Raw genomic sequence first — 23,225 nt, 5'->3', positions numbered from 1 at the left:
CTTGCCAAAACAACAATGGCTTCTCCTTCCAGCAAGGTTCTCATTTTCTCTTTCTTGATCCACTTTTACATTGCAATTTGTGCTGAATTCGAAGTTAATGGAGATAATGGCTGGATTGTACCGAAGCATGACAATAAAATGTACAACAACTGGGCATCCAGTAACAGGTTCAAGGTTAATGACACTATCCGTGAGTATTAGTACTATAAAATTTCCTGTCTTTTCCAACTTGTTTATTTTGTTTGCTTTAATGCTGTTTTTTTTTTTAAAATCCTGTTTTAGATTTTAAGTATAAGAAAGACTCGGTGTTGGTGGTGACACAAGAGGAGTATGACAAGTGCCAGCCCTCTGATCATCCTCAGTTCTTCTCTAACAATGGTGACACAGTCTACAAGTTGGACCGACCTAGTTTGTTCTATTTCATCAGTGGGGTAACCGGGCACTGCCAGAAAGGGCAGAAGATGATCATCAAGGTGTTGGAGCCAGCAACTCCACCGGAACAGTCCCAGAACATGAACAGCACGACCAATACACCGGAGAATAAGAACAATGGTGCAGTTGGGGTTGCTGCTGTTACTTCTTCAACCCTTGCGCTACTGCTGACATCAGCTTTTGCTAGCTTTTTAATGTAATTCTCTTTTGCATTTGCCAGTCTACATTTATTTTTCTGTTTCATTTTGATTATGTGATTGCTAGGATTCGTGATTTATCAGACTTTTTGTGCTTTTTTTTTTTTTCAAATACAAAGAGTAAACACTGATCTCAAAACTCGTTCCTTAACACTAGAGCTAAACATTTAACAAAAAGTTCATGCAAAATTAAACTCTACACTTTAAACATGACAGGATGAAAAGATATAAAAAAAAAATAAAAACAATAATTTAAAATTTTAATAAAAATTATATATAAATTTGATAAAAATAAATATATATTTTGTATATGACAAACTGTAATACAAATAATTTTCATATTTTACATGTGTTTTAATAAATAGATACGGATATATTGCCAGATCTATCAAAATCTTTTCAACATATAAAATCATTAGATTGTGAGACTGAAAGAATAATTTCCTTGAGAGAATTAATGATGGAATTATTAAGCAAGAATAACACAGAACTTACATACTATTTTGAGTAAACAGTGATTCATTTTAGAACCAATAATCTATGTTCATGTTCAACTTATAAGACTCGTGAAAGCCTAATAATGCTATCATAATTCAGAGCTGATTCCAAACTCTTTTTTTTTCAAGAAAAAAATGGTACAAATGCAAAATTGTTGCAGAACCATGCAAGAGGCTTCACCAACACAGCTTCTGCTAATACCTTATAAATGGCTTTTGAATGATACTTTAGCTAATACCTTACAAATTGCCGTTTATCATCTTCACTTCTCTGCCTCCCATAAGGGTTGCTTTCACTAAAATTGTTTCCTTCAACTTTTTGCATTTTCTTTCTAAATTTGGATGCATTGCTGTCTATATCCAGATTCACCTTCGGAGGGCATGAAAAGCAGAAGGAAGCTGCGACGGCCTGCTCAAAAAAAAAATTTCCATTTCTTGTCGGTCAACTTAATACACCTAGTTATTTACAAGATTTAATCACAAACAACAATTTCACTGTCAAGATATTCTATCACCAGTTAATGATCGATTTAGATTCAAACACGTTGCACAAACAGATGCACAGAATAGAGATCTACATTTTAGAATGCCAGAAGAATGATTGTACCTGCAGATCAAGGCGATGCACATTAAAGATATCTTTCATCGAGTGTGAATTGTAGGCTAAAATGTAGGATCGATATGCATCTTTAGCTGACTTGTTTAGATAATAGTTGTTTGCCACCAACTTCTCCTGCATCATTCCAAGTAGACACTCTAAGCTCCTCCATACTTTGTTATTTCAAGAAACTATATTGAACAAAGAAGCAAAAGGTTACCAGATGAGACTGCATATTCGCCAGCTTTTTCTCATCAAACTCATATTCCTTAACGGGAACTTTTGCAGCCTGCCATTATAAATATAGTGAACAAAGAAACAAATTAGAATTAGTTCTTTAACTGACCACCACTTTCAAGCAATCTTGTTTTTAATATTCCAACCCCTTGCTAAAGCATTTAAGTCCATCCTAATAATCAGTTCTTTAACTTTGATTGCTCAAAGTTTTTTAATGATAACTGCTTTTACTCCATTCCCCCTGCCCCACTTTCTTTCTCTTCAAGTAAAGAAAGCCATTCAGCAGAAATAATGCACCTTTAGATAGCGAAGAAACTGAAGTTCCTCTGGGATCAGGAAAAGCAAAGCATTTCCTTTTGCACCTTCCCCACGGGCAGTTCGACCAAACCTATGAATATATTCCTGAAAACAACATTCCCAAGCCACTATTTACTCAACATGGATGACAAAATAGCAAGATACAAGAATAGCAATATACATATACACATATAAGGAGCATCCACCTTGGGTTCGTCAGGAGGATCATACTGCACAATCCAATCCTACACACAGAAAATAGAAAACAAAAAGCTTCAGTCAAAATGATTCCATGCCAAACAATTATTGCAGCAACTATTCCAACTATGTCCACTCTTTTCTTTTTAATAATTCAATTAACCATAGCATTCATGTAGACAGGCTTCAAAGCTGAAGCCAAGTTTTCCATTTTTCTCCCCTGTTTCCCTTTTGGTGCTACTATCTGCCACTTCATTGTGACTCTACATGAATTTCTACAACATAAAAATTATAAAAACAATAAAAAACCAGTTATAACCGGATTTAAACATAGTCAACAGCAACCCAGGAATGCAGTGTAAGCAGAATTGTCAAGTGAACTTAACCAGTTTATATGCATTGTGGGAGAATATCATTTTCATTTTTTAAGTAGCATGAATTTCCTGACCTTGCACAAGATGCTAATGCATTATGCATTTTTATATATGATCATACCAATTACAGGTATGGAAAATGTATAGATGTTTGCACTTGGACCACATATATACACATTAAGGTACCACTGTTCCAACAATGAGCAGAAACAGCAATAGAATATCATAAATAGATAACTGCCACCACAGGCAAGGAGCATTTCCCCTACAATTCATTTTATTACAATCCTGCAATTAGCTAATCACAACAAAGAATTATGTAGGGGTCCACCACTTAAAAGTGTGGGCTCCACATAATTTTTTTATGGATCCTATGCAATGCTGAATTATAATTGGTTAATTGCACTGCAGTAATTGTAGGTGACATGCTCCCTCACCGGCAACCAAGTTAAACAAAGACACATACCACAGCAGGAATGTCAAGTCCACGCGCAGCAACATCAGTGCAGAGCAGAATGCCCTTTTCTGCTTTGCAAAAGTCAAAGAAGGTGGTTGTCCGCTTTTGCTGCTTTTGCTTTCCATGAATATCAAAGCAATCCACATGAATATATCTAAGAAGTTCTGCATGAAACTTGACTGAGTTGCATGAAGAGAAAAAGACCATCACTTTCTTGGACAGGTTCCTCTTCAAAAATGAATATAAAAGGATAAATCTCTTGGAACTATGCACAACACAATAGCCTTGCTGAAGCCCTTCATTTGTGACCTACAATTAGAGTGCCTTATTAAGTCAAAAGATAAGCCACTAGTGCACTTGACAGTGTATGCATATATTTAAATTCCTACTATGTGTCTACCTTCTTTCTCCCATCATCTACATCAATATAAATAGGAGTTGACTGAAATGACAAGCGGGCAAGGTCCTTGACCTGCAGATGTAGGGGATAGTCACAATAAATAGTCACATAAATAATATAAAAATTTCACTCCAAAAAGAAAAGGAAGAAAAAAGTTTCAAATTTTTCATGCACGAGAAAATAAGCTTGCCAAACAATTTTCCGAAGAAAGCTGGCATACATATGACTATCAATTAACCTTAAGTTAGAAAAATAGTCAATAAACATGAGAGTGAAGGACAAACCTTCTTAGTTTGGGTAGCTGAAAATAGAGCAGCTTGCCTGTTTTCCTGCACATCAAGTAGGAATTTAGAAAGCTCTAAACACCTTACAAGTTACCACATCTAATACTTGTGTATAACTGCAAAAGGTAACATAAGCATAAAGCTTCTATTGGAGAAGCAAGTGGCATTGATCTTGGTTTAAAGTTGTCATAAAAGCAATCTCCTAGAATCTTTTGTGAGAGTGGTGGAATGCTTGATTGAGCTTACTAATATTTTCAAAATGATTTATTCCTCCTGGGTTGCAATTACAACTATATATATATATATATATATATTACAGAGCTTACAAACATTTTTTATAAAGCAGAGTCTGTTAATCCCTAGTATAAATTACTCTTGCAAAATATATTCTAACATTCAATTTAAAGAGCACTAGCATACCCCTTTCAAGTTATTAAAGAACATTACACTAATTATTTTGGATCCTCCACATAATTTCCAAGAAATGCCCTTGGGATGACATCATAAAAATCACAACAGACACAAGTAACTTCATAATCAACAACATAAATGGCCAACATGGATTCGCCCTTTTAGAAGCTTCATTCTTTGCTTCATTTATTCCCGAAAAATAACTAGAGGAAAAGAAGTCTATTTCTCTTTGCAAAAGATGCATCACAAGTTGACAAAACCTGGTTAATGCAACACAGTTCATGCCTGTTCTTAAGTTAGTTGACCAAATGAACATAGCCTTCAGAAAGCTAAGCTTTCTAATCCCAGTCATATACTACCTCAGAGAATATATTCTAACATCTAATCTAAAGACCCTAACATACCTCTACGATATCAATAAAGAAATGTTATTGCCACTATTTTGGTTACCACCCATTTCATTTCAGAAGTACTAGAGATGGATTAAATGACAAAATCCAAAATCATAATTTCCTGACATCATTCCAATCAACAAACATAAATGACTGAAAACGTCACCTTAGGAAGATACTTAATAATTTGCTTCATTTCTTCCTCAAAATTTGCTTCCAATATCCTGTCAGCTTCATCAATCATGAGACACTGAAAATTTACAGAAATTCATGATTAAAATAAAGAAAATCACTTGCTCATCCAGTTATCCTTCAAAAAAAATGCAATAATGCAAATTCTAGTCGGTCTATCATCAAAGTTTGATCATTATACATAAAAAAATAATAATAATATGAGGTCAATCTGTCATCAGTGAAATACATTTCAATCAAGGTAATCTCTGGTAGGTTTATAAAGTATAACACAACCCCCGTAAGAGGGGACAAATAAAACATGTTTCATTTCATTAGCTAAAGATGAAAAAAAAAATAGTATGGTGATGCCAGTTACATCACATATCTGTTGCATCTAATGAAATTAGTATCTTTAAGAGACAACATACTTCTAAGTACTAAAAGAGACATCATGAAAATACCAAGTACTCAATGTAATTACTTCTGGTTAATAGTACAGTCTCCAATAGGTGAGGACACGCACAAGAAAAACTTAAAATCAGGAAATTGAGTCTAAGTAAAATACATTCTAAGCAAAATGACTATACAAACTACCATATTAGCCAAAGAAAAAGTGAATCATATTACAAACAAGGTTAAGAAATTTTAATCTTACCTTCAAATTTTTATAAATGAATCCCTTCGTATGTTGAAGATGGTCAAGTAGGCGACCAGGAGTAGCCACTAATAAATTTACTCCCTTCACAATCCGCTCTGCTTCTCCCCTTCTGGCTGAACCACCAATAACCAATCCAAGGGTCTGAGAGTGGTATTTGAGAAGATCCTTTGCTACCGCATGAGTCTGAAAAGTTTGCAGGTTACATTGCTATTAGTGAATAAAATCATTGAAATATTAAGGTGTAATATATAGTCAAAATTTAAACCAAAGCAATTGATTCTGTCAACTTTAAAAGAAAGAAAAAAGAAACAAAAACAACTCCCTTGTTTTAAGATTTTTATTCCCATTCAAGAGGTTAGGTGCAGATGTATCATGCTATTAAGAATAGAAGAACAATCAAAACTATAAGAAATTACAAATATTTATACCATAAAAATAGCCATTAGAAATCCCTAATTATTTAACAGTAAGCATCTGCCAAATAAGGGATTTATCAACTTATTGTCCATAACTCCATACAGCATATCTACTAAAAAAAAAAGGTTAGCTGCATCCTTTTCTTGAGAACTTATTTTCATCTTTGCTCTTTTCTTTTTCTTTTCATAGTGATAAATTAATTAATTCACATTGCAATTAGTATCCTAACTTTGTTAATACATTGAGAAAATGATACAAATGCATGAAGGTGCTCCTACATCAACCTAGACTGTTTTAAATTAAGGTTAAATTCAAATAAAAATATAATATGTTTGCAGACAAAAGCATCTTTAGATTTTCAAAGAGTGAACTTCTCACTCAAGACACTTGGCATTTGCAATAGGCAGCATAATACTGAAGCAAGCTTTTATCTAAGTTATATTTCAGAATAGGACAGATTTCACCATGGCACTAATGAAAACTCCATTGAAATTACAGGAAAAGAAAAAGCAAGTTTTAACTCAGAGAAAAATTTGACAGTACCAACAGTGAAAAAGGGTTTCAAGACCTTTACCTGAATGGCAAGCTCCCTTGTGGGACAAATGACGATAACACCTGTTCCATTGCGAGGAGTGAAGCGAACATTATATAACAACTCAACAGCAGGTACCAAGAAAGCAAGGGTTTTCCCAGAACCCGTCCTTGCTGCCCCAAGAACATCTTTGCCAATCATAAGTGGTGGAATTGCTCTGGCTTGAATCTGCATTTTTAGTTTGACAGGTCAATTGTAAGAAACTTATAAGTCTCACATAAATTAACCACATGAAAATAAAAATAGTGCTGTATACTTCAACACCAGCTTCATGTATAGCATAAAAACATCAAACTTACAACAAAAAGTATATTTATTCCCTGTACAAAACTCCAAAACCAGAGGTAGACCGTATTTGAACAAACTTACAGGAAACAGGAAAAACAGATATTAGAAAATTTTAGCATAGCATCCAATGTAGAAAAACATTATTAATAGATGCCTTGTTTTCTTTTTCAGACTCATTGGCCTAAGGTTAAAAGCTACATAGAACAACAACAGATATTCAACGGCCCCCTTTAGAAAAATTTCCACTCTATTCCATGGCTTGTTTCATATATGCAATCCTGTGTCATTGAACTCTCAATTGAACTAAACCAACTATAAAGTACACATGTATAAAATCAAACAAGCGAATTCGAAACAAAATTAGTTACACAAATAATTGAACAAAAACATAAGTGAAAAAATGTATACCTGAGTCATATACTGAAAACCCATTTCTTTAATAGCCTTAAAAGTAGGTTCAGATAGTCCCAAAGACTCAAATGACTCAGTGCTCATTATCCCACTTCCCCCACACTTCACTTTCTCTTTTATCTCTTCCTTGTCTCCTTTTTCTTCTTCTTCTTCGTCTTCTTCATCTTTTTCCTGTTCCTCTCGTTTCTTATCATCTTCACCGTTCACCCTCTTATTTTTCTTCTTCTTCTTCTTTTGCTCATCAATTTCAACTCCTCTAACTTCTGCTTCATCTTCCTCGTGTTTCTCTTCTTCAAATTCTTCTTCTTCTTCTCTATCAGTGTTTTTATCAGGGTTTTGGTGCCTTGATTTCTTAGCTCTGTTTCCCTTTCGCTTCCTCTTCTTCTTACTCTCTTCTAAAGAAAAATTAGGGTTTTCCCCTTCCGCTACCACCATTGCTGATGAATCCAAGCTAACGCTAGCCAAATTTTTTTCAGGTTATAGCTTCTAGGGTTTTGTCTGTTTGCAGCGATTTTAATCCTTAAACCCTAGTCCATTGAGTGTGTAGTGAGTTGGTAGTGGACTAACTCGAGCGAGTTGACGTAAGAGATTTTCTATTGTAGAGCCTGGATTAAAAGTTGGGCTTTTAGAAGGCCTTCTTTTCCTACTACCAAATATTTCTGGATTTTTGGGCTTATAAAAGGCCCATTTGTAATGGGCCTGGGCTTGCTGATGGCACCTAATTTTTTATTTTTATTTATTATTTTAAAAAATTATAAAAACAAAATCTTATAAAATCAAATGTTGATAACGATTCATATTGGTTTCGGTTTGGTTTTTTCAGATAATGCATAAATTATAAATTTTAAAATTCAACCCGAATCTGAACTGATCATCTTTTGAAACCGATTCGATTTAAATTGAATTTTATTAGTTCGATTCATCAATTTTTAAATTTTAAATTTTTTATATATTATTTTAATAAGAATTTTAATATGTTTAAATAGATTTATATATAAAATAATATTTTTATTTTATAAAAATTTTAAAAATATATAATTCGGTTTATTTTAATTTTTTTTTTGTTTCTCACATCCAAGTCTAAAATCTAACTCAAACTCAATATATACATTTAATATTCGAACTTAATTCGAACTGAATAAAAAAAAATGAGCTGAAGCAAATACTTTAATTTTGAATTGATTTCTGATTTTTTTAATTTTTTTCTCATCCCTTGGTGGCATATTTCGAATCAATTATTATTTGCTGTCAGGTGCATCACACCTGAATACTCAATGTATATATCAGATTACACTTGTACTCTAATTTACATAATTAGATGAAAATTTCAGACATTCAATTGCAAAACCAACCATGGTGCATCATTGCATTTCCATCCTGGGTTTTATGTGCTTCACTAGGTCTTTGTTTGGGGCCGTTCCCTGGAAGATTGATCACTTTGCTTCCTGATAACTTTAATTTTAGTTATTTGATCAGTAAATGATACATACACTTAAACCGAATGCTTAGATTCAGTTAAACTGTCCAAAACTTACATCAGAATGTCATGATGTGGCCTAAAAAACAAGGCAACATCATAAGAAATAGGAAATGAATGTCATGTCATGAAACTTTTTGTTCCTTAATGTGTAATGAAAATCTCATGTCCACACAGACTTGGAAAACAACACGTTAACAATGTATGAATCTCACATAGGAATTCGTTGAGTTCATGATTTTGATTATCTTTCCCACCACTAATTTTGTTTTATCTGCAAACATTGTTTTTCAAGTAAGCAGCTTGGAAATGCCATTGGGACATTATTGTCGTGCTTTTCCCCATATATATGGACATATTATCTGATCTTTTTCTCCAGAAAGTGACGGAAAGTGTCTGCTCTTCATTGCATACAGGACTTTCTTTGTGAAATACTTGTCTTGGCACTTGAAAACTACAAGCCTGAATATGATTTTATAATTCCTTTTTCATATGCTTCAATCTATCATTTTCTTCGGAAAAGTAGCCATTTGGAGATAACTAAACGAAAATAATGGAAAGCTAGAGATCAAGTTGGATTTATTATACAGCCTGCAGTCCTTTAGAAATGTGCAATGGGGGCAACCTTTTAAGCCAGAAAGTCTGCATTCAATTATGCAATAATGGTGTAAAGCAAAGCAAAGAAAAGCCGAGTGGCCTAACTATTAAAGGCAGCAAAGCAGCAACCAACTTTTGAATCTTTTGGGTTTGCAGAATGATGAGTAGATGATCAAACAAAACAAAACAAAACACCATATCTCGATTTCTGTGCATCTTGATCTCAACGGGTTTGTTTTCTGTCCTAGCTGTAACCCACATCCTATTGAAAAGATGAATTCATCCTCCTTTTCTTTTACTTCCTTTCTTGCTGTGAGAGAGGATATGAAAGCCATGAAACTAAGAGAGGGGTGGACATGGCACAGATCCTAAAGGGTTTTGCCATCTCCCCTTCTATTTCAAACCTTTTTTTTTATCCAAAAAATCAGGGTAATCAGAGCCTGACAGCTAGATTTGAATTAAGTAAACGAAGCATTCGAACCTTATCAACTCAATCAATCTTGTTGGTGATTTCAAACCATTTGTATCTTGATAAAACTACCCATGTCAAGAATTATCTGCTAAGGTAAAAATGCCATTTGAGATGATATGAAAGCCATGAAACTAAGAGAAGGGTGGACATGGCACAGATCCTAAAGAGTTTTGCCATCTCGCTTTCTATTTCAAACCAATTTTTTTTATCCCAAAAAGTTTAGGATCAGGGAAGATTTCTCAGGATCAGAACAGACTTGGCTGACAGTGAGAATTGAATCTAAGTAAGCAAAGCATTCGAACCTTACCAATTCAATCAATCATGTCGGTAATTTCAAACTATTACCCATGTCAAGAAAATGCCATTTGAGATGATTCAAGTAAACTAACTTTGTTGAGGACGGATGTACTTTGAGAGGTGAACACAACAGGTCACTATCTGTGGAACATGAAACAGTGAAAGTTTGTAAGAACCGGCAGGAAATCAAAAGTGAAAAGCAGTCAACATATAGGGAAAAAAGTCATTCTTCTGTCAGGAGTTGGGAAATTTTTTATTATTGTAAAATAGTTTGCTTTTGATGACTTCTATGATTAGGCTTTAATAAATTTCTTGGGATCAATCCGCACAAAATTGTGCACCAAAAGCAATGATTTGGAATCTGTGATATCTTTCACCTTTAGACCAAATGCTGAATTTTCAAAGAATTTATCTATGTATGGCTAAATGTATACATGTATAACCTTATGCAATTGTCAAAGAATCATAACTAAACAGGAAAAGGAAGTGAAAGACATTGAACTTGTCATTGATGAACCTTTTTTCCCATGAGTAAGAGAGAAAATCCCCAAGATAAATCATGAACAATCGTTTGCATAATCCACCAGAATAAAACTGTGTACCAATCATTTATGGCACAAATTAAACACAAAAGGGTGTATTTGGACGTGTCCTTTTCGAAAGTATCGATCTATGATTAAATTTTTAAGAGTTCAATCAAAATAGCATTCAAATATGATGGAAAATCTCTCTTATCATGTGTCCAAATGAAGCATAAAAAATTTAATGAGATAAACTAATAAAAGGTTTAGCTCTCTGACCATATAAATTAATGGCTGTTTGCATTTTCCATTTGCTCAAAGTTAAGAATTGCTTGGTAGAGTTTCATCATGAAATTGCATTGGCAGTAATGGAGCCATACAAAGTTAGCTTCTTAACGTACATATGAATATGTGTAAGTTGTTTTTCTTAAAGGTAGGAAAATAGGAATAAAGCAATACTACTCTAAAAGAACATAACAGATACTAATTTTTTATGCTCTTAAAGCTAAAAGTAAAAGCAAGTTTCACTCAAATATATGATTTAGAATTCAAGTGTTTGAAACACAAGATTCAAAATTTACCACTCATATTCTTTATTTAAAAAAAAAAACACTAATATAGTTAAATTCTAAATCCATCCAGAGTTGAGGTCTGGAATGTTGCATCAAATTAAAGGATGGTTGATTCAAGTGGGAAAGAAAATTTAAACCAATGGATGCTTGGTTCAAGTGATAAACAGAATGTGTTCTTCTTTTGATTGTCTAATTCAAATTTATAAAGAGAATATAAAAAGATAACTTTTTTATAAATTTGTTAATTCTAATATAAATCAATTTATTAGTTGAATCAATTTGAAAAAAAAAATATTAAACAAAACTTAAAAACCTTTTACTGCTAAAAAAATGTTGCATATATTGTAAAGTTGGAAAGTGCCATTAGGAGAAAGGTAAGGTTGCGAAGAAGAAAAAATAGTAGAAGGAAAGGAAAGAAATCACAAACCAGAAGCTATAATTTTATAAGTTAACAATGTTCCCCTCAAGAAGGGTCAGATACTTTGTCAAAAGAAAATTTCCAAGTGAGTTGGGCAGTTTTAACACATAAAAGAAAATGAAATGTACCAAAAATGCAAAGATAATCATTGATTGCACAAGGCTCAATGTCTCAAGATTCAAGAAGAAAACTATACATATGCACTTTCAGGAACCCCCACCTACCATCTTCATGCTATAATGTATTGCCCCCTCCACCTAAAGTAACAGAACATACCATAAAAAGTAAAACACCTTCCAATTTCTCTCAAAAAAAAAAAAAAGAAAAAAACCTTTGGAGAGAAACTAGAGCTCCATTTCCATTGCTCTAAAAGAGTAAGACAAATTATCAGTGGTATACCCCTTAAAAGTAAAAAAGCACAGAAAAGGAAGGTAGCTCAGACCTTCCATGGCAAGTGGCAACTTCAAACTCTAAGCAAATAAATACTAAGTTCAGGAGCTCCATTGCTATCAGGATTCATCATATAGAAAGCTTCAGAATCTCTGGACCCAACAATTCTTTCGAACTTAGCCCTCATATACATAAGTTCACCATCAGCACCAGCCTCATCTCCACTCCCTGGCAAAACCCCTGCTCCCATGGAAATTGGTTCCACAGCTTTCAGAATCTTCCATTCTTTAGCACCACATTCCCTCCTTGTTGCAAAACCACATTTCTTTCCATTGCAATAAGTTCTCCATACAGGCTCTTCCAGTAATCTCACAGCTCTTTTCTCTTCTTCTTTCTCTTTATCACACTCCAGAGCAATCCTGACCAACTCGGACGCCATTTCTCGAACCAATCCACTAATTGGTGTAGCAAGTTCAACAAGGAAAGCTGGTGGGGAATTGGGATCTTTCTGAAAAGCAAAGTGAACATGGCCACGCCTATAACCAAAAAGAGTGCCTACCACTCGGTGTCCAAGACCAAAGGGCAGGTTTGAACGGTTCTTTCCAAAAGCTGTAAGAACAGATCGAAGCCTGGCAACGGCAACTGCTGGAAGCTTCTTCCTTGGTGTTGGCATAGCAATATGGGCCTTGAGATTTTCCTTCTTGTCTTCTTCATTGGTGTTTGAAGAGGAGTTGAAGGTTGGAGCTTCATCATCATCTTCAGTTCCAACCTTTTTAGTCCAGTGGAAGTGTCTTTTGGAGGAGCTGTCTTGATGGGTTCTTGCCATAACTGGCTAGTTGTGAAGGGAGAAACAAAATTAAGAGGGGGGAGGATAACTCTCTTAAAGATGGTGCGAAGAGAGAGTAAGAAATTCTGGTTTCTTATTACTGATTTGTGGGGCTTCCCATTCAATTCTTTGGTGTACTGCAAGAGAATCCTGACAAAAGAAACATACGCTGCCCCACAAGCTGCTTGAGGCAGCGGAGAGAGAAAGAGATTGTCAATCGGACCATAATTTTGAACATGTAATAAAAAATATACAAAAAATCCATATAAATTTAATAAGAATCTGAGGGGACAATATGTGTGTTATTTCACTTTCTTGTGGGGTAGAGAGAGAAGGATTTTGCTTGACTGACTCTTTTGACTTGAATCCAAAAGCAGCAAAGGGGATGGCAGACAAAGCCACAAAGCAGAACCGATGCCATAAGCAGCGTCACAAGCCACAAGCCACAAGCCAAAAGCCAAAAGCCACAGCACATCGTTCATTTGTTCGAAAGCCCACTGTCTTGTAGCGAAAACGAGCACCTGGGCTATGTTGGCCTCGGCACCTGAAGAGTGAATTCTCATCCCCTAGCGTTGGGTGAATAGTCAACAACAATCACCAACCAAGGAACTGACACCTCATTGTCTGTGGGACCTCACAAACATTACCAGTTTTGAATGTCTTGACAGGAATTGACACGTCACTATCTTGGTGGGCCACTCTACCCAAGTATATATCCTACATGACTTCATTTTGCAGTTGGGGTTTAGGAATTCGTACTCAGAACAGCAATCAGGGCATGGTTGCAGTCTTACAGATATTTCAAGTCAAATACTACTACTATTATATTCACAAAGTAAGTACAAATCAAGGTTTGGGCATAGATGGAATCGAACAAACTCTCACTAATTACATTAAGTTACAGATATCCACATAGGCGAGTGCACTAACCAATGGCCTTTTGTACATAATATATGGGATTAGAACTTGGAAACAAGAATGGAAGAGTCAAGGATGCTTGCCTATGGTAAAAGAAAACAAGTCTAAATGGTTAGCTCTCTAAACTTGGTTCAGCATCTGGTTGCTTGGGGGCAACAGCCCCACCGTTCATTCTCGCGCGTGCCTCAGCAAACATTCTCTGCTGCTCAGCTACTGCTTCTTCCTCAGTCATTTCTGCTCCATTGCTCCATTTGCCGCCTTTCAAAGAGTCCTGCTGAAATGCATTTTAAGAATACCATCAGTGAATCTGTTGGGATATGCTTCTGTTACCGAATCAAATTCAAAATGTAGTATTGAATTTGTATTGTTTTGATAAATCGGTTATATGGCCAAAAGAATTAATAAAATACAAGATTCCAACAGAAAGGAGTAGCACAGGATTACCAATTTCTTGGTCAATCACCAGGAAAAAAACTATATGCCTATAGTAATGCAATTTTGTGGAAAAAAAGGTCAATGAAAAGAAAGTGAAGGGGGAGAGAGATAAAATGAGTTGGGAAATCTCGTTTTCAAGAAACCACAATTCAGTTTCCGGAAGATTAACATGCGGAATGCTAAATGCAAAGAAGGAGCAAGAAGACAAACAATTACCATGGTCTCGATCTTGTGTTGCTCATATGCAGCATATACCTCTTCAATGTACTCTCCAAACCCAAGAACCTGAAAAAACACGTGCATATATGATAATCTTGTCGTGAAATCACATGTAAGTCTTTTCAGCATTCTTAAAAATAAAACATGGAACCATTAGAAGAAATGTAAGGCAGTAGAGCGCACATTCGTAACCAATGTCAAAAAATGGATAACCGTTAGCATCAGAAATCTCCAGTGCTTAAAAGCTACCCCTACTACTTCACAGAGTGGTGAGGAAAAAGAACCATGTAGAAGAACATATTTAAGACCCTATCTTTAAAATGGAAAGAGGGCTAGTAAAGGCATATCTTGACATGCCCATAAAAGTATCCTTAGACACTTGATAGCTGGATTAAATAAAGATAATATATCCACATGGTGCTTGAGTTCTTACTTTAAAAGTGGTTGTTTAAAATTCTGACTGTATTTACTTAAGATCGGAAGCAGGCTAAGTGCCCAGAAGCATAAAAACACTGCTGGACCATAACAGCATATGCGAAGGTCTTATTCAAGGCATTACTTTTTCAATCCTAGTAAAGCAAAGAGAAGTAGACAAACAAAATGAAAACAAATAAATAACCCAATTAAAGCGTGAAAGTAGGTTGATGAAAGACCAACCTCTAAAGCCTTGAGTACATGCTCAGGTGCTATTGTTCGTTTCTCCACTCTATTACAAACTTCATTGGACTCTGATGAAATAAGATTAATAAACTCTGCAAGAGGATTAAAGTTTTAATCAATTATAAGAAATATGAAGTTAAACCATCAATTACATTCTAGTTAGAGAAAGTAAAAATCCAATGATGTAAAAAATTGCAAGGGAATATAGATGGTCGATAAACTAGCCAAACAACATTCTACCAAACAAAAATTTTCCACCCAAATCTTCAATGACACAACAAATACTGGGAGTATAACCATATGAGACCAATTACCAATTATACGAATCTCAACTCAGGTTTACAAACCACTTAAAAATCCAAAATAATAGATACCATATTCCTATTTCACACATTTTTGAAAAGCATATCATCCATCTTTTTATTCTAACATTTTAATTAAAATCATTGGAGTAGAGAGTTAATTGCAGCTCATCCATGGGAGTCGTAAAACCAAACAGAAAGGTGGAAAGAAATCTTTCTCCTAGCAAAATAGATCATTTAGAGTTCAAGGTATACCAAAGTAACAAAAGGCATTCATGGTCAAAGAAAGGGGAGCTTTAAAAACTCTTGGCAGTAAGTGACAGAAAGAAGTCAGGCATCAAGCATTTTAGTCAAGCTGGTCAAAATAACTAACACAAACGTCAACAACTCAGCTATATAAAAATCACATAAAGAAATTTGACAAGTCAACAATCAAAACAACATGTGGAGGACATAGAGACCGAGTGGAAGTGTGTAATATTAAATTCATAATGACAGAAAAGAGAAGATTGAGCTTATTATCTCACCTACACAACACTCAATCAAAAGATCTTGAGCATCTCTTGCAACACGTACATCTGGGGGTAACATCTCCTTTATAATTTTGGTCATAGTTGCTGCAAAAAGGGAAAAAAATATTTGCATCACAAAGAAATTAAACAAATTGAAATTAAACCACTGCTAGATTATTTAGGAGAAAAGCCATGAGCACACAATGATATGGAAATTTCTTTACTACAATTTGCATGCACAAGACGAAGGGTTTTGGTAGTTCAACATAAAAATTTGATAACCCCCTTCTCTTTATACCAATGAAAAGCAAAAGAAAAACAGTGTCAAAAGTGAAGCATGTAAAGTGTTTAAAATATTACAGCCTGATTATTAGCTCCTAAACTCCATTTCACCATGTTACAAAAGTTTATCAGCTAAAGCAAAGACATCAACTACTCTGACTACAATTGTCAAAACACTTCAACCCTTTCTCAACTGAATGATGCCCACTGAAATCAATTCCTTTCCAAAACAAACTTAATCATCCATCCTCAAAGCTGTCGGAGTCCTCAACCAGCAGCATGAATCCCTCACATGGAAGCTCTTGACCAGAACCTCTTTTGAAGTTTAAAAACAAAATATATAACAATCAACAAACATTTTTTAAAAACTGTAGTCAGACAAAGCATTCAGATAGACAACTCCTCCTGAAAAGCCCAAAATTTTCTCACAATAGAAAATTAGTCAAATATAAAACTAAGTTTGAACACAAATTTATCCTTCACAAAATGAAGGACGCCCTACACAAGTATGCAAACACGGTTTGAGGAGGGATTTTTTATTCTTTACCTATTTCATTTTAACAAGGAAATTATCTACCCCATCCGACTAGCTCCGGGTTCAAGTCCCAGGCAACCCATTATTATATTATTATCATATTGAAATCATATCCCTAATATAATATAAAATTCATATTGATATATATATATATATGTATGTATATATATATATATATATATATATATCATATTTATAGCAATCCGTATTTTCTTTTTGTAACTCATGACATTTTCTCATATTCATCTCATCATACCCGCCTAATCTCATCGAATTGAATTTTCTGCGGACTTTCACCCTTTGGTAGCATACTTTGGGGGAAAAAAAAGCTTTAAATGGCAACTTATTAAGTTATTTGCTAATTCAAAGCATAAGTTGAAGAGAAAATCCAAAACCCTAAATTGAGCAACAAAAGTGTTAAGATTTATCATTATTAGCTAATTTTATAGCAGAAAAAAGAAGTAGCAAATTCAAGTCTTAAAATTCACAAATTTAGAACACAAGAAAATCAAATAAACGAAAAGGAGAGAAAATTTTAGATATAATCAATCGAACGAACGATTAAAACATAAATAAAACGGAAATTAGGCCCAAAAAACTGAGGAAATAAAAAATTACCTTTGGGAAGGGAAGCGTCCTCCTTCGACTTGCCTACGATATCCATTGGCTCCATCTTTTAATTCTTCAAAGCAAAAATAAAAAATCCAAATCCAAAAGCGAATAAACAGATCTAAAACGTGCGAGTGAGGAAATCGGGGGGGGGGGGGGGGGTGGACTCACCGAGTTACTGAGTCAAACGTTGGAGGGGTATATTACGGACGGAAAAACACTAAACGAGTCAAGCGATTCGTGATCCGAGTCGAGGAGGAGATCAAGAGGAAGGACATGGTTGATTTATTGAGTTATCAGAGAAGTTCATGGCGCTTCACGATAAGAGAGGGAGCTCTCGATCGCAGTCGATTAGGGCAAAAAAAAAAAAAAAACAGACATTCAGGTGGTGCTGTTAAAACGCACGCGCTTAGTCTAATCGCCTTAAAGATACGCGCAAAAAGAGCATCTGGTGGTTGGTGCGTGCTTCACACTTAGTTTTTTAGCGCGTGCAGGATCGTGACCTTCACTAACACTTTAATTTTTTTTCCCTTGTTTTGTTCGTTTTTGATCGACGGGGAAAATAAACTTTGTTTATATAGGTGTTCGACAAAAATGCCAATTAAGGCAAGAAATAAGAGAGGACAGATGAATCTAGTGACGACTGACGAGTAATTGCGCATAAAGACAAAAATTAACAAAGCCAATCCTTACTCGTTAAAACCAACCCAAAAAAGTGACGTAAGCCCTTGGACTTGGATCAAATACAAGGGCCTTGGGTTTTGAGGAACGACATCTTTCAGGCTGAGCCCAAGATTCAAGGCACTCCTTCCCATAGGTTACTGTGAAGATTATGATATAATTAATAAATATGATGATTTATGTTTTTTATCATATAAAAAATTAAAATTTATATATTTATATTATATTTTATATAAAAATTATGTATCATAATTCATATCAATACAAAAATATAAAAGATATTTTTTTATTTTATTAAACTCATATATAATTATTGTTATAATTTTAAATTATGTTATTTTTATATTTTATTTTTATATCATATTCATATCATATCATTATGTAACATTTTATATTATCAGATATAACTAAAAGAGTAAAATTATTTAGAAAATATCAAATTATAAGATTAATCATATACTTATATAAAATTTGAACCCTAATCCTTATATAATAATTTTAAAAAATTAAATTTTTATACAAATTTTTATACGATTAATCATATACTTATATAATGTTACTAAATTTTCATTAAATTGACTAACATAATCGTTGACCATGATAACAAAATATTAATTATAATAATGTGTCTAAATGAACAACTTTAATTGATTTTTTGTGCCAGATATGAATTTTAATTTGTCACGAATATAAACTTGCTCACATAAATGTTTGAAATTAAAAAAAAAAATCAAACTTTTATTAAAACCCAAATAAATATGTAAATAAAAAATCATTTATAAAATTCTTACTAGATGATATTCCCCGAATCCTTTCAATCCTTTCTTTTTCCAAATCATGAAAAGTTAGATAATGCATGGGTTGATTCACAGATTAATCCAGAAGAAAAATAAAAGACTGAATAACAAAATGATTAATAACCTAACATAAACACAAATATTATTGGTTATGATGGCAAAGAAATGCCTAGAAATTCCGTGGCTGACTTTGCCATTGCAGAAGAAAATTCATTGAAGCTAATGACACCATCTCCATCAGCATCAGCCTCTTTGATCATCTCCGTTAGCTCTCTATATGTCAATGGCTGCCCCATTTTGGCCATGCAGCCAGCTAGCTCCGCCGCGGTGATGTAGCCATTGCCATCACGATCAAACAACTGAAAAACCTCCATGAGTACGTCCTGGTTTACCAATATCTCTTCATTCATGTCAGGCAATATGGCATTGGCTAGTTCATCAAATTCCACCGTTCCATTGCCATTAGAGTCCATGTTGGCTAACAGGACATGGATTTGATCACCCGATGGCTTGAGTCCTATCGACCTTAGCAGCGCCGCCAGCTCTAGAATCGTCAGGCTGCCATCCGAATCCATGTCAAACCTTGCGAAAATTTCCTTCATTTGATCCAGTTGATCCTCTCCTAATGCCACCATTTTTCTATGCACTGTTTCCTAGCACATTAACCAAAATACACTACAAAACCAAACAAAAAAATTAATCTTAATGTCTTAATGAAGGAACATTGATCATGACAATGGAGGGAGAAGAAGCTATGAAAGAAATGTTTGGGTTTTTCATTTTGGGAGAGGATGATGTGTTGATTTCTTTGGTTAATTTTGTTATAAGTGTGAGGTTTAAATTTGATTTTTGGGGTGGCATTAAAAATAGAAACCTTACCATCGGTGGATTTAGTTTTGCTCTTTTGTTACATACATGTCAGGTTAAGAAAAAAAATTTTTGTCGCAGAGATCTGTGCTTCGTTTGTTGAGACAATGACAAATGGTTTTATTCGAGATTTTTTAAAAACCGTTTTAATAAAAAAAAAAAATTTTATATATAAAAAAATTATCTATCAAGTTTGGAATAGATTTTCAATGATAGATTGGATCGTATCAATATTTAATAATTTTAAATTTTAATATTTATAATTTTTTTATTTTTATATTCTACAAGAATACAATATCTTTAAAAAAAATTAACAATGTAATTTTTTTTATGTAGTGTAAATTTCTAATCATATGAAAATAAAATATTTTTCAATTCATGATTTGGTTAACTGCAGTTGTTAGTGTTGAGTATCCTAATAAGACACGTCATTATCCTAATTTGCTATCATGGCTTTTCAAATGCTCCTTCCCTTCTCACGTTGGCCCACTTCACTCCAATGATTAACATCGTAAATCCATGAAAGCCTCTCTCATTTTTTTTACACTGAAAAAAATCGTAAATCCACCATAAAAAAAAAAAAAAAAAAAAAACAGTTTCTATAACAAAAAACGAAGTCAGTGTTCATCTGTACGGCAACGGCGCACTGCATTTGAATTTTTTTTCTGGTTCAGCTCTCTTTTTTTTTTTTTTTAATGATATTTTGTAGATTTGTATTTATTCAATAAATACATTGGATTTTTTTTTTAATTTTCGTTGAATTTGTTTAGATCTGTTGAATTTGAACTCTCTTTTTTTTTTTTTTGGTCTGCGAGAAAGGAAAATTTAGTAAAGACACTGGAGGCAGCGGTTCATCGATCTCTTCCTGGGAATTTTGTTGTGAGAATAACACAAATACATGAATCGATCGATAAACCTCTGCATCCAGCGCCTTAACTATCTCTTTAATTTTTTTTTTTAGAAAAAAAAAGTATTTTTTTCAGTTTTATAATAATTATTAAAAATTTCTCTGTTCGTTGGTTGATGAGATATTTTAAACAAAATTTTTTTAGTTTTATGATAGTTCTTAAAATATTTTTTCTTTTAGCCTAAACCGTTCCAATAAAAGTTCAATAATCATTTAAATTCTTATCATTTTATTATAATCAACGAAAATTAGTTAACTATTAACATTGATTTTCATCTACTCAAGGGCTCAATTGAGATAAAAATAAATGTTTAAGGGCTGATTTGAAATAGAAAACTTAGGATTTAATTGATTGTAATAAAATGTTGAGTTTAAATGATTATTGAATTTTTGTTCGAGATTTTTTTTTTTTGACCTTTTGCCATTTTTTAAGATGTTACTAATAATTGATGGCGTAATCTTAGGTGGTTGCAGTGAAGCAGAAGGGGCTTCCTTCTTGAGTATCAGTTGTGGACTCAACCTGGTTACTGATTATTTTTCAAATAAAGATTACAAATGTTCAGTCACTGTTTTTAAGTTGTTCTTATTCTCAAAGCTGTTTTATGTTTGTTGTTTTTATTTATGTGTTGGTAGGAAGTAAATTGATGGTGAATGAGCTCCTTGCCTTTTGATTTCCTTGTTAATTGGTAATTTGTTTCTAAAATAATTTTGTTGATTATGTTAATTTTAACATTGGCTTGGGATTTCCCTTTTTTTATACCCCTTAATGAAATTCATTTACGTTTTCAGTGATTACTTGTTATGGAAATTAATGAATAATGTTCTTGTTCTTGGTCAGTTGTTGTTTCCAGATTATGATTGTTCATATGTGGTAAATGTAGAGTTCAAAACTGGGCATGGATTCATGTTTTCTTTTGATATTATAATGTTTTGTTAGTATTTATGTTGAACAAGGTTCAACCTTTCAAACACTTGCAGTTTCCTGTTGTTTTGTTTTCTGCTTGAATTTGTATCAGTAATCCATAATGCTTTTCAGCATGTCATTTATTGTTAAGTTCAAGATGGAAATCAATGGTGCTTTCCCCTTGGATGTTTTGCCATTTGCTGCAATGATTGATTGATTGTTCATTTTACCTACATTCATCGTGGTTTTTGGATTAGCAATGTTTAGATAATGACTTGGTGTTTGCCGTTCTGAAAGTTCATAATGCTGAAAGAATTCTGTTGATGACTGAAGTTTCTATGACATGAGATTCTGTCCATGGTCCCAATGCCGGTAAGACTCCCATGCAGTTCCTTCTAGGTTACGGCCTTACAGGTATTTGAAGATTGGTCATTTTAACACAAGAACATGTATTTTTGCAGTTGTGGAACTTTACATGGTGGTAATAATAGGAACTAAGTTGCAGCCATTTATGCGCCATTTTCCTTGAGCAGGTAAGCAAAAGTTTCTTTCTTTAAAGGTTACATATTCTGGAATGAAGTTTCCAAGTGGGAGGACATACCTTCTCATTGCTGCTGAAAGTGAGGGAAAATTACAATTACAGGTACCAAGTTGTGAAAGATTTGCTATTTTCATGTGAACAAATGGAATCTGGTATCAAATCCCATTTTTCCCTAGTCTTCTGGTGACTAGTGGCACCAAGAACCAACCAAAAAGTTTGGTTATGGGAGCATAAATATGAGCTCCAAAAATTGAAAGAATCCTAGGGAACAAAAGGCAGCTGAGGATATTCTATTCTGTTGTTTGTTTGTATCATATTCTTTGTTGTTAGGTTGAAAATTGTTGCACCCATTGTACTTGATATTTTCCTGTCATTCTAATGGAAAAAGAAAAGTTCTTTTTCTTTAAGCTGTCTATAGGGTGTGACTGATTCCTTTGTTTTACTATTTTCTTATTCTCCCTTTTTTGTTTGGTCTGGTTGTGGGGTAAAGGAAATGGGCTCTTGATTCATTTTCCAAATGCCATTTGTCTAAGCTTGAGTTTGGGACTGTGTTGCGCGCCTGCCTTTCGTGATTGGACCATTGGGCCACAATGGCCCTTGGTCCGCAAATGTCGTTTTCTATTGTTTGTTTGGGTATTAAAGAGAAACTACCACGTGAGGACTTCCATCTTCCACGCAACTTTGTTTTGTTGGCAATTCTTGGTTACTGTATATAGGATTTGACTTCTTGAGGCAGATGAGATCTCATTTGATCCGAAACAAAGGCTGTAGAAAACTGGTATCCTGGTTTTAAGAACTGTAAAACAAAATGGTATCCCAGGATCAAAATTCAACTGACATTGAACGTGACGATAATGCAATTCCAAATGGATTCAGGGCGCTGGGAGCTGGCTGATGGCGGCTACAAATGTCGTGACTTGATTAGGTGTACATTCCTCCAATGAAAATGACTGCAAATTGGCATTATTCTTGCGACTATGCTAGCTGTATAGCTTCCCCAATGAACTGAGCAAAGATGAGAAAGAATTTTTTTTCAACCTATCTTGGGTTGAGTCCGGTGATGAACTTCTATTAAAATCATCTATACGATCTGTAATCATTATTTTTTAAGTTATCGACTCATTATCTAAAAAATTAAGTAACTTATTTATTTTTAAATTTTTCTTAAAAAA

The 23,225-nt window shown here is 34.0% G+C and overlaps 3 protein-coding genes, 1 long non-coding RNA gene and 2 pseudogenes across 9 annotated transcripts; 2 read left to right on the top strand and 4 right to left on the bottom strand.

Annotated features, from left to right (window-relative positions):
* The first annotated feature begins 15 nt into the window (after positions 1 to 15).
* On the top strand, positions 16 to 632 carry LOC111289667 (early nodulin-like protein 6 pseudogene; annotated as a pseudogene).
* A 426-nt stretch (positions 633 to 1,058) lies between these two features.
* Positions 1,059 to 7,878, bottom strand: LOC111284662 (ATP-dependent RNA helicase HAS1-like). The gene is made up of 12 exons (XM_022873490.2): positions 7,312 to 7,878; positions 6,598 to 6,783; positions 5,604 to 5,789; positions 4,941 to 5,024; positions 3,972 to 4,016; positions 3,688 to 3,759; positions 3,297 to 3,596; positions 2,465 to 2,503; positions 2,259 to 2,363; positions 1,945 to 2,013; positions 1,734 to 1,859; positions 1,059 to 1,535 (listed from the first exon to the last, which is right to left on the bottom strand). The coding sequence occupies exons 1-12, from the start codon at positions 7,747 to 7,749 to the stop codon at positions 1,359 to 1,361; spliced, it is 1,827 nt and encodes a 608-aa protein (XP_022729225.2). The 5' UTR covers positions 7,750 to 7,878; the 3' UTR covers positions 1,059 to 1,358.
* Positions 7,879 to 11,793: 3,915 nt separating this feature from the next.
* LOC111284634 (protein MIZU-KUSSEI 1) lies at positions 11,794 to 13,019 on the bottom strand. The gene has a single exon (XM_089746677.1). It carries the CDS (start codon positions 12,882 to 12,884, stop codon positions 12,132 to 12,134), a length of 753 nt encoding a protein of 250 aa, XP_089602803.1. The 5' UTR covers positions 12,885 to 13,019; the 3' UTR covers positions 11,794 to 12,131.
* Positions 13,020 to 13,681: 662 nt separating this feature from the next.
* LOC111284645 (protein Dr1 homolog) lies at positions 13,682 to 17,964 on the bottom strand. 6 transcript variants are annotated; one of them, XM_022873477.2, is made up of 6 exons: positions 17,528 to 17,964; positions 17,366 to 17,398; positions 15,946 to 16,035; positions 15,114 to 15,208; positions 14,454 to 14,522; positions 13,682 to 14,076 (listed from the first exon to the last, which is right to left on the bottom strand). In XM_022873477.2, the coding sequence occupies exons 3-6, from the start codon at positions 16,028 to 16,030 to the stop codon at positions 13,915 to 13,917; spliced, it is 411 nt and encodes a 136-aa protein (XP_022729212.1). In that variant the 5' UTR covers positions 16,031 to 16,035; positions 17,366 to 17,398; positions 17,528 to 17,964; the 3' UTR covers positions 13,682 to 13,914. The 6 variants fall into 6 exon arrangements, with proteins under 6 accessions (XP_022729212.1, XP_022729182.1, XP_089602804.1 ...); XM_022873447.2 differs by having other exon boundaries at positions 17,366 to 17,429; positions 17,528 to 17,699; XM_089746678.1 differs by having other exon boundaries at positions 13,682 to 14,073; positions 17,528 to 17,693.
* Positions 17,965 to 18,906: 942 nt separating this feature from the next.
* Positions 18,907 to 19,550, bottom strand: LOC111289661 (putative calcium-binding protein CML16 pseudogene; annotated as a pseudogene).
* A 644-nt stretch (positions 19,551 to 20,194) lies between these two features.
* LOC149514138 (uncharacterized) lies at positions 20,195 to 22,455 on the top strand. The gene is made up of 3 exons (XR_016329359.1): positions 20,195 to 21,884; positions 21,974 to 22,045; positions 22,156 to 22,455. It is a non-coding gene; the product is annotated as an uncharacterized LOC149514138 (long non-coding RNA).
* The last annotated feature ends 770 nt before the right edge of the window (positions 22,456 to 23,225 follow it).

This window comes from Durio zibethinus, chromosome 17 (assembly GCF_047325235.1).
Source record: "Durio zibethinus cultivar Kanyao isolate XHJ-2024 chromosome 17, ASM4732523v1, whole genome shotgun sequence".
Taxonomy (NCBI): Eukaryota; Viridiplantae; Streptophyta; class Magnoliopsida; order Malvales; family Malvaceae; genus Durio; species Durio zibethinus.
The sequence above is the reverse complement of the archived record's forward strand: the minus strand, read 5'-3'. Positions and strand labels throughout refer to the sequence as shown.